The sequence below is a fragment of the Corvus brachyrhynchos genome, unplaced genomic scaffold, assembly GCF_000691975.1.
Source record: "Corvus brachyrhynchos isolate BGI_N302 unplaced genomic scaffold, ASM69197v1 scaffold242, whole genome shotgun sequence".
NCBI lineage: Eukaryota > Metazoa > Chordata > Aves > Passeriformes > Corvidae > Corvus > Corvus brachyrhynchos.
Genome location: NW_008236636.1, coordinates 431,572 through 442,694, shown reverse-complemented (window position 1 = coordinate 442,694; position 11,123 = coordinate 431,572). Strand labels below are relative to the sequence as shown.

Here is an 11,123-nt window from a genome sequence, read left to right as displayed (position 1 = left end):
AGTGAAGTGGACCTAAATCCCAGGAGGAGTGAAATTATATATAATTACATCTCCTCTAACTGTCTTACAAAAAACTCTCAGTCACTTGGGGCTATGCTTACAGATGAAGTAAGTCAATATTATTGTGTAAAACAGAGGGTGATTAAGAGTGTTGGGAAAGAATACGGTCTTCATCATCCTTCTCATAGGAAAAAAAAGGGAAGAATTTGAAAAATCATTTTCGCTTCATACATTGATATATTACTTCCTTTTATATTCATGAATGAGTAACATTTTTCCTGTGTTTCAGTAGATCTAGCCCCAATGTTCTAAATCATTGAAGAGCATAATCAAAAACATATCTCAAAATTGAAGAAATTCTCAAATACTTTTTCACCTTTTTTCTCCAACATCCCTGCTGGACCATTTCCACCATTTTTTTTGAAAGAAACTTCGTGATGCTCAATATCATTATTATTATTATGGGCTTAGAATCAAAGAACCATTAAGGTTGGAAAAACCTCTAAGATCACTGAGTCCAAATGTTAATGCGACCCCACCATGTTCACCACTAAACCATATCCACAGGTGCCACATCCACATGACTTCTGAACACTTCCAGGGTTGGTGATTCCACCACTTCCCTGGGCAGCCTGTTGAAGTGCTGGACTAGACTTTCAATGAAGAAATTTTTCCTAATATCTAGTCTAAAGCTCCCTTTGCTTGGTTCAAATTCCACTGTATGGAGCTAGACTATTTCAGTAAGCTTTAATAGGATATAGACATTAGTAATATCAGATGTGTAATGTGAATATCTTCTTGGAGCTCATTCCTGTGTGTAATCAGCAAAGTCTTTGTTGGGTTTACTTTCATAAGATTATTGGTTTTTCACTGAAGCAGTCTATGAAGACTTTTGAAAGACTTAAGAGTGATTTTACAAGGAAAACAACCAAATAAAAAGGACAAATATTGTACATCTACTAGAATGCAGGAAAACTCAAAAGAAAATGAGCAATAGACCTACACCAAGCTCTTGCATGAAACATTTTACAGTTTAAAATACCTTAACACACTCAGAAAAATTACCTGTTTCTCAAAGTTTAACTGTGCTTTAGGGCAGCAATTAGACTGTTGAACTTGAGTGGACATGAACAAGGTTGTCTGACCCTGTCCTAATATCTCTGAAAACTTCAATGTGTAAATAAAAACTGGGGTTTGGTATGCTGGGCTGGAGCTCTTCCATAGCTCCCTCCTTCCCTCACCTGTGTGTTTTGTTTTGGACAGTGTCCTCCTTGTTCACCAAGCTGTGTTCTGCCTTACCTCTCACCTTTGCAAAAGAGGATCTCTGACTATGCTGAGGTTACCTGCTTAAGCACAGGGCAGCAAGTGGTTTAAAACTTGGTGCCTGCTCTGAGCAGCTCCACATTTCCACATCATGGTCAACAGAGTATCTTGTTGCTCCATACAGTACAGCCACAATAGAAGCAGCCCAAGTTTAGATATTTTTAGGAGTCCATTAGCACTTGCTGTTTAAAACTTTATGTCTTAAGGCAGACTTCCAACAGTGTTGTCCATGTGATGCTGCCTGTAGTGTTTTCCAAGAGTGAATGTGAGAACATAAAAACTGTGTCATCTGCAGGACAGCTCACACGCCCCACAACCCCCACATCCAGTAATGTAAATTACTCTCTACCTGAGCAGTTATCATCTTGTTTTGGTTTTGAAAGTTTTCATAATTTCTCTGACGAGTGTTAAATTCTATACTAAGCCTCTGTTACAAAAAATAACTGCTTCATAGTCCTCTAACCCCTGATTATAGTATTTTTATTTTTTCATCAAAATCTAAGACAAACTTTTTTTTGAGTCTGTGATCTAATATGAACGTAAAACATAAGATGAAATGTCTTAATTTATAAGCCCTTGAAAGCTGTTCTAAACCTTATATCTTGAAATTTTCAGATCCAAAATATGTGTTGTGTTACTATGTACTTCACTTCATTGAATTGCTGTCCAAGCTACTATAAATACTAGTAAACTTAACTCCTGCTGCTCAGTAATCTTTCTCCGATTTCTGTTTTCTGCCTTCATTATAACAAGAGAATGATTGAGATGAAAATTCATTAATTAGATTCAGTAATCTGATTAACAGTCTTGATTATCAGTCATTTTGATCCATTAAATTATTTCCATAGTAAAATTTAAAGTCCTAAATTATCAAAATAATTTGTAGTAAAGGCCCATTTTACTATGCTACATGTTTTTTGATGTGAATGAATTCCCAAATCATTCTGTATAACTGCTTTTTGGGAATTGTTATTTTATTTTCCTACAGTTAGAGAAACTTATTCAACAATATAGTCACAGATTAGCAGAGTAAAGTCACTCTGACAGTGTCAATTTTTCAACTAAATTTTATGATTTTTTTTCTTAATCATGTTCCTGGACCCATTGCAGTCTTGCCTTTCTTGAGAAACAAAGGAACCATTGTTGAAAGAAGTTGTGGTTCCCATGTGCTTTTTCCTCAGTTTCTAGACAAACTGCATGAGCAATGCTGTGTCCCAAGAAAGCTTCATAAACCAAAGATGGACATACAATGAAAGAAACATGCATAATTTAAAAAAATCTAATTATTCTCTCTTTTTTTTTTTTTTGGTAAAGCAAATAAACAGTTGTCCTGAGCATATAGCACTCAATTGAAAACAAACAAAAAGTTTTGTCAGGAAAACAAGAGAAGTGTTTGTTGTCTTCAATCAGTACACAAATCCTTAGAAGCCTTTTCTGCTAAGTTATGGCTATTTCAATGATTCTAATACTAATGAAGCCCAGACTGATGTTTTCTAATTGTGTGTGTGGTGATTGCAATTTCAACTAATATTTTATGTGAAAAGAAGAAATTAATTCTTACTTTGCTAAGTTGGTGAGTCCAGAGAGACCTTCAGCATCAACTTTGCTGATTTTGTTGCCATCAAGGTGGAGTTCAGTAAGGGATGGAGGAAGGCCTGAAAGAGAGAATACCATCAAATTACTTTTGATTAAACTGGATTCTTTTCTTTTTAAAAAATACTTGTATTATACCAAGGGTTTTTTACAGTTGACAAAAGATTTTTTCTAAACACACCCATGAACAATTCAGTAAATGGAATAAAGAACTTTCACAATCAGGGAAACTGAAAACAGCTAGTAGCAATTTATTTAGTGTGAAATAAGACCAAGCTCCTATAGTCATCATAAAACAGTTAACTCTTGAAAAATACCTAAATTAAATTCTTCTCAGTTATTACTTCTAGCCTTCATGATAATGTAAATAGCACATATAAAATATTGTAGGAGAAAGAACTTTAATTTTAGTCAGACTACCCACATACATAAATGTACAAACACCTGGCACCTAGATATTTGACAAGTAACAGCAGTAGAAAATGCAATTGTAAGTATGAGACAAAATAATTCTAATGTTATTTTAGCTAGAGTCCATAATAGTTTACAAATTCTGTTTATCAGGGAAAAAAAAGAGGAAACATTTTACCTATCCAAGGTCCCTCAAAGGAACATCCAAAACAGGAAATATGGGAAGAAAAAAAAGTGATAACCAATATTATCTTTCAAAAAGTTTTCAGCCATTTCAAAACAATCTGTTGGCTGAAGTATGAATAAATTGAATATAATTTCCTCTGTAACAGAACCATTCCTGTTTGTTTGTTTTGTTTTTAATAAATTACAGTGAAATTGTTCTTATTTTGTAGGAATTTGCAATTAAATACTTTACTATTGAAAACTAGCAAAGGTTTCTGTTTTGTTAGAGGGACAGTATTTTTGGCTTCAAACCCACAGACTCATCGAGAGCTGATTTTATGCTTGTACAACTTCAGTTAATTCTACACAAATTTACAGTTTTGTAATGTTGATCAGGCTCAATAACCAGGCTTGGAGGCTGAAAATGTTCCTCCATTTTATATTTCAGCCATGAGACAAGAAAAGAAAAATAACATAAAATGACATTTTACAGTGCACCTCTCGTGAACCCTCTCGTAATCAAACGCCAAAATTTTCCAAACTAATTAAGGTCATCTGATCTAAAAATAGATAGTCTAAGGACTAGGACTAAGTCAAAAATCTTCCATAATATGTTTTTTCCCAACTGACTAAAAGTTTCCAAATTATACCTGTGCAAATCTCTGAAATAGTAATTGAATTTCTTACCTTTTGGGATGCTTGTAATGTTGGTGTCTGCAATACGGATGTAGGAGAGCCTCTTCATCCCCTGGAAAGCTCCATTTTCAATGCCTGAGCTCTTGATTGGATTGGTGCCTAGTTCTGCCAACAAAACATGACTGTGAGCTGTGCTGCAGTGTAGGTACCTGTATTCTTCAGGTCAAAGCTAATTCAGAGAGACAATTTATTGAAGCATTTGTTGGTTTTCTACATATAATCACTGATCAAACTAAAAACAACATCTCGACAAAACACTCAGTAGTGTTTGTTATAATTTCTCATGCTCATACCTAAGACAATCACTTGATTCAGTCCGTTAAAGACAGCTTTCCTCAACTTGGAGATCTCATTCTCATGAGCCCGTATCTCCTGGAGAGACTTTGGCATGTTTTCTGGGAGTTCCTTCAGGTTGTTCTTAGACAGGTAAAGTCTTTCCAGTTTCTTCAGAGGAGCAAAAGCTAATGGGCTTATTTTGCTGATTTTGTTGTTGACAAGGATCAGTGCCTGTGGAGTAATAATCAAGGAGATCTCAGATGATCACAAGGGAAATTACTTTAGCGGTGAAACACTTAAAAACTATTACTATTTTCTAGTGCCTTTTGATGTCTTCTGATGGCAAATTATGTGAGCTGAAGAAAATGCAATGCAGTACTAAAAAAAAGATTATAATCCTCTGAAACAGTGAAAGATAAGTCCTAGAGAACAAATACTTTTATTTCATTGCTTCTGTTAGCATCCACAATTTATGTTCAAGAATAAGTAAAATTGTTCCCATTTGAAAGCTGTGAAGAACAAGACAGTCACAAAAAATATATATAATTTTTGTCTGTTTGGGATTTTTTTCCTGACTTTGTTTATCCTAAGGATACTCTTATATCTTACCCATCATCACACAACACTTCTAACCAGTTTCTCCTGAACAGAAATACTCAATAAAGTGAAGTCACAGCCCAGCTTAATAAAAATATGCATAATATCACCTCGTTCCTCTTAGTCTTATAAGACTACACTTACTGGATTTCTGACCAAAAACAACCTTTTTTTTTTTTTTTTTTTTTTTTTTTTTTTTGCAGAGACATAAGCTATCTTTTTGATAAGCGAAACTTTGTATGGAAGGGGAACAATCTGAAGCATCGTGCTCAAAGTCCTGCAGTTGGGAATCATGGACCGTACCCACTTTCCCTTCCCTGTCAGTGCCTAATCCAGTTCTCACAACTCTGATATCTACACTCAGGGTAACTCTAAGCAAACTGGCTGTCTGTTCAGCCAGGGGAGAAAGGTCTCCATGAAAGAACTGTTATCTGTAACAGATATTCTCTGTGTGACTCTGAAATTGTACATTACTTCTAAGTCTCATAGATTAATTCACCATGACACAAAAAGAGAGAAGAAGGTCCCATTACTGTCATAGCACATTAATGGAAAGTATTTCAGATACAGTAGATACTGGAATGACTCTTATAATTCCATCTGTTTGCTATGTACTCATTAGATTTACAGTGCTGCATGTTTGTGCAGTGGATTAGGTAGAATGGGCCATATTAATATTGGTATAATATCTACTTATATTTATTACTAGGGCATCTTTTTTCCATTATGCTAGCTTCAGAAACAGAAGACAAAAGTTGTATATACTATAGTGAACATTCAGAGCATTTTCATACACTTTCATTATTTTCAGAATTACACTTCAGTCTGTTTCTTGGAGGAAAATGGAGTGTTTGAATTATCCCACTATCAGTTAAGTACTAAAACAATGACAATACTATCAGTCTCTGTGACAGCACCTCTCCATCATGGAAACTGAAAGAGAAGTGGGAAGATAGTTTAAAATGGTGATGTGTGTTTTTCCCCTAATGGACTCCTCTTGCAGATCGCCCTGAGCAAAGCCAGCGGCGTGTACTCCGCATGGCTTCATCAAGTGCATGGAAGGCTGAACATATCTGGTTTTAATTTTGTATGCTGGTTAGAAATAACTCATATGCACGAGGAGGTAGAAGAGGTCACCCACAGTTCAGCAGAGTATTTCCCTCACAATAAGCCTGTCCCAAAATAAATATGTTGGTCAGTGGAAGCCATGGCCCCAACTATATTTAATTTGGGCCTGTATTATAAAATCTGACATGAGAACACATGGATACTCATTGGGAGTGGTTTCCTGATTCATGATGGCCAGAATTGTGATACAGATGTAGATTCTGCTTGTAGAGAAATTCAGCTACCTGTACAGTATTAGGACATGGCAAAAAATCCAGTTATTTAAAAGTGGTACAGTTGGAATTATGCTGATTAGTCTTTTACATTGTTTTACTTTCAATAATTGAATGTGCTACTGCTAATTACATTGTGCTTTATTTTTATTAATTTCACCATGGATTTCTTTTCCATAGATCTCTAACCCAACACTCAGTGAGTTTGGACTCACGTTATGAGCATTTGAAATTTTTATCCTGCGTCTTGCTTCGTACTGCTTAGCCTTTTGTTTCAGCTAAATATCTGCCTTACCTTTTTTATTTTTTCTTTGATTTCTTTTAACTTTGTTACCTCTTAAATAAAAAAAATTGGGCAACATTTATCACAACTGATGATCTGATGTGAAATATTTCTTGATGGAAACAGGTAGGTATACATTCAGCTAGGCACTGTAAATATTCTCTGAGTAGTTGATTGTTATATCTCTTCAGAGTGTAGCTGATACCCTTGATCAAACCCAGAAGTTATCTAGGTACCTAGGATGAATCTGTTCTGCTTTGCCAGTGCTTTCTCCTGAATGTGTAAATGTTATCCTGGGGAAACACACAGAATTGTTTTATTCAAACACTCAAGGATTCTCTCATGTAGAAATGATGGTGTTATATCAAAGGTATGTATAAAAATACTAATTTCACAGTGGGAACATATGTTTGGTGGTATAAAGTGGGAAGGTACCACAAGTCAGAGTTTACAACTTTTTCTGTACCAGAATATTATTTCCCACTTCTCTGCAAGTCCCTGCTCCCAGTATTTTAAATCTGCATTATTTTTCCACATTTTTGTGCAGCTGTAAAGAGGGAAAAATAAACCCACACACTAGAGTTTGCAAGTGAAGTTTTACTGTCTCCCAGAGCAACAGCAAATGATGAGGATAACACACCAGTATAGCACCTGGCAAGCCATAGTCCTGGATTCCTTTCCCACTTCACAATAACGCTATTATATCCCATACTTAAAGAACTAAGTCATTAGCCTTGCAGCAATGATGTTTACTTTCCTGAGAATGTGTCCCGTATGGTTTGCATGTAACAAAAGCTAAACCAAACCAAAATAAAGTAAAATTAAAAACTCAGGGGATTTAGAGGTCAATGAAAACAGGAACTAGGGGACAAAAACCTAGGGAAAACATCTGCAGGCAGTGTTACAGAGGAATGGATCTTAGGCAAAAACAGGTCACATGGACCAGCTATCCTGAATAAAGCCCAGATGGCATGGTGGGACATTACATTCAGTGCGTTAAAGGGCATACAAAAAGTTTGTACATGGCAAGAAGTACTTGGAGAGAAAAATAAGGGTTGGTTTGAAAGTGTTCACAGTGCTGGAGCCCTTGATCACAGACATTGCTTGCAATGCTGCTGGTATGAAATGATTTGGCAGAAATATGACAGCCTAGAACAGAAGTCACAGGAACTGATGCTTTTATTTGAAAATCTAACTTCTTCCACACTTTCACTTTTAGTGGAAGAAAAAAGATATGTCATTTAGAATAAATATACTTCCTAACCCCTACAACCCCCTCCCCCCAAAAATATTTGAAACACATCACAAATTCACAATACAAAAGACTGATCATACAAATGTACAGCCTTCAACATGAGCTGGTATGGGTGCGATGACATATGGCCTTAAGTAAAAAAAAGGCAATAAAGAAAGAAAAAATAAAGAGGCATAAATACATAAAGTATTAATACATCAGTTAGTCAGGCTGAGAAGGTTCATAGTAATTTGCCATGGAAAAGAGAAAACTTTACTTCCATCCTCATTTTCCTGAGATAAAGTTTTTTTCCTTTGTCATTATATAGCATGTAAACTGCACTGTAAACATTGACTCAGTTATAATATCACACCACCTTATCATGACTGGCAGTTTAAGTGGTGTTCAGAGAGAAAAAAAGGTTTAAGCTTTTCTCCAAAGATGATTTTCTTTTTTAGTGAAACACCTCTGGTATTTCTGTAGTCAGGAAAAAAAATAAAAATCACTGTATGACAGGAATAGATGCTGGCTATGTTGAAGTCAGTGGGAGTCTGGCCATTTGTCTCCCTCTGACCTGCTTTCTACCTCAAACATTTATTCCTGACACAAAAAGGAGGATTCACAATTCGGGAAAATTTTGGAACCCTTGTTGGCAGGCTTTTGTCAAAATACACCCTGACAAACTGCAGCGGCAGAGTGCAGCAGTCAGGATGGAATTAGCATACGGTTGTTCTTCTTGCGGTTACTAAAACTTCCCATTTTTGCCCTGTCTAGGGGTGGGGAGCAGGGGATTAAATTTTCTGGTGTAAATTAGTTATGTGAGAATCTCAGGAGACTGTTCTGAGGGGTTTCAATCCCCATTCATCTTAATTTAGTATAGTTTAAAGCTAGAGGCTTGCCAAAACCAGAATTAAACTGGAAAACTACCAGCAAACTGTTATCAGCATGTATTACATAGTGATACACCTGTTTTGCCAGCTGGGGATGGTACTCTTATCTAACATTAATTCTTTACTGATGCATGCATCCTTCGGGGTTTAAACTGAAAAGTCAATCTCTGACCCAACGGAATTTCTTTAATTTCCTGAGATATGTATTACATTATTACCTGGGTTTTATTACAGTTCTGCTAGGAACAGTTATATCTTAGGAACTTTAACCTCAGGAGCCAGGCATGCCAATAAAAATAATAATAAAATTCATCCCATTTGTTTACCTTATGTTTTCAGTTGTTAAGTCATACTTATAACCTGGATATATAGTCAAGGTTTTCTACCAAATTATTAAGAATGTATGTACACTTACAGAAAAAATAAAAAAAACAAACAACCCAAGAACAAAATAAAACAAAACAAAGTAAACAAAAAAACCCCCAAAAACCAGAACTTGACATTCTTCTCTAATCATCCAAACCTAGGATCAAGAGGACATAGCTAAGAAAAGCCAGGAAAAAGGGATGGCATGGGAGCAATAGGGAAGAGATTAATGAATTGTGAAGGAAGGAGATGTCAAGGCATTGGAAAAACAGCCTGTCAGTACAAACAAAAGAAGCTTGTGTAAAGCAGCTTGATCACACACACAGTACCTTGTTGAATAATCTCACAGAGCAAACGAGTCTGCTGCAGACCTAGTTTGCCTGGCTTTTGAGCTCTCACTGGTACCTCTCATGCAACATGACATGCACAGATGACGAGGAAGCAGGCAGTTCTACATTTTCCTTTTCTTTCAATCCTGTCCTTGCCTACTATGACAAGAAATTTTGGTCATTCATTAAATTTATTACAATTGATCTGATTTTTTTATTGTTGTAGTCTATAAAAATTTCCTTCTGTCATTAGCCTAGTATGCTGACTCTCCACAATTTTAAGGACCTCAAAATATTTTGTCCTGTTGTTTTCCTCACATGAAAAGATCTTTATCCACTGTACAAGAAAGAAGTTTTCTGTGCATGTGGTGTGCTGCAGGCTTGTTCCAGTGGAAAATCGCACTGTGTGTTAAGCACAATGCAAAGGAGAGTCTGAGGAAATGAAAACTCTCTAAGGGAGTGCTCTATTTCAGAAAGATTAACTTTTTTTCCCCCTCTGAATATTTGTTAGAAACCTAAAGCTGCACAATCTTATTATGCCTGGGAAAAAGGAACTGAAGCTGTAATGAGTCATCAGAAGACTGGATTATTTAATTAATATTTTTTGGTCTCTTAGGGGCTTTTCTGTATCCCTGAAAGATATTCTTAGGCTTTTCTTCACTTTTTTTTTTGTTTGGTTTGGGGTTTTTTGAGGGTTTTTTTGGTTGGCTGTTTTGTTTTATTTTATTTTGTTGGGTTTTTATATAAAAAAAAAAGGATGGCATGAAACCTTCTAATCCAATGCATTATTTTTCCACTTGCTATTGCTACAAAGCATGTTTCAGTTTCTCTGCCTCCATATTTAGTGTTGATAATCCTTTAGTGTGGATATGGTAATAACTTTAACGTCCAAATTTAAATCTTTTATCTCGTGGGTCTTTTCCTTCAGTTTAAACAAAGCTGGTGTTAACACTGTTGTATGCACAGCCATGGGTTTGCACAGTTCCACTCGCTTCAATTAAGTAATATTCCATTTGATTTCAGGCCAATAGAACATTCATCTTCTTTCGCTACACTAGCACTGTGCCAATTGAAAAATTCTTGTTGGAAAAGCATGCAGTCACTGTTCTGTTTTTTGTGCTGTTCTTACAGGGATCTAACCCAGAGCAGTTTCTTTCACCTCTTTTTCCAGGTGCCAGGCATTATGCTCGTTTGCTTTGGCTTTGCCACACAGCCTGCAACTCCATGTGCTGTTTGTGTAGACTCCTCCTTCAATCTGCATGAGGGCTTACTCATGTAGTATTTTGGATTCTTTATTGTGTCCATGGGGTCAAAGTACTGAACTCCATCCAGAAATGTCAGTCTGCCTGGAAAATTCTGACAGTTCCATAGAAATAGAGACTTTTTTCCTGGCTTTTCCAATAGCTTTCCTGTCTGACTTTTTTGCCACAGGTCTAAGCTGTGAGCAAATTTCTTACATAATATCAGACAGTTTTCTGAAACCATGAAACTCAGTCTTCAGCCTTTAAAAAAGACTGTCTTCAATTTCTCCCCAATTCTCTCAAGTGCTGTGCTAAAAACAAAAAAAACCCCAAAACCAACCAAACAAAAAAATCTTCTCTTTCATTTTCACATAGAGGG

At 36.0% G+C, this 11,123-nt stretch overlaps 1 protein-coding gene across 1 annotated transcript in view; it reads right to left on the bottom strand.

The window, feature by feature from the left end:
• DCN (decorin) overlaps positions 1-11,123 on the bottom strand; it is a 38,211-nt gene that overhangs the window by 4,440 nt on the left and 22,648 nt on the right. Inside the window, exons 4-6 of the mRNA XM_008644327.2 lie at positions 4,482-4,695; positions 4,180-4,293; positions 2,885-2,978 (exon numbers count right to left, since the gene is read on the bottom strand). Coding sequence (XP_008642549.1) covers positions 2,885-2,978; positions 4,180-4,293; positions 4,482-4,695 — 422 coding nt within the window. The remainder of the gene's footprint in view (positions 1-2,884; positions 2,979-4,179; positions 4,294-4,481; positions 4,696-11,123) is intronic.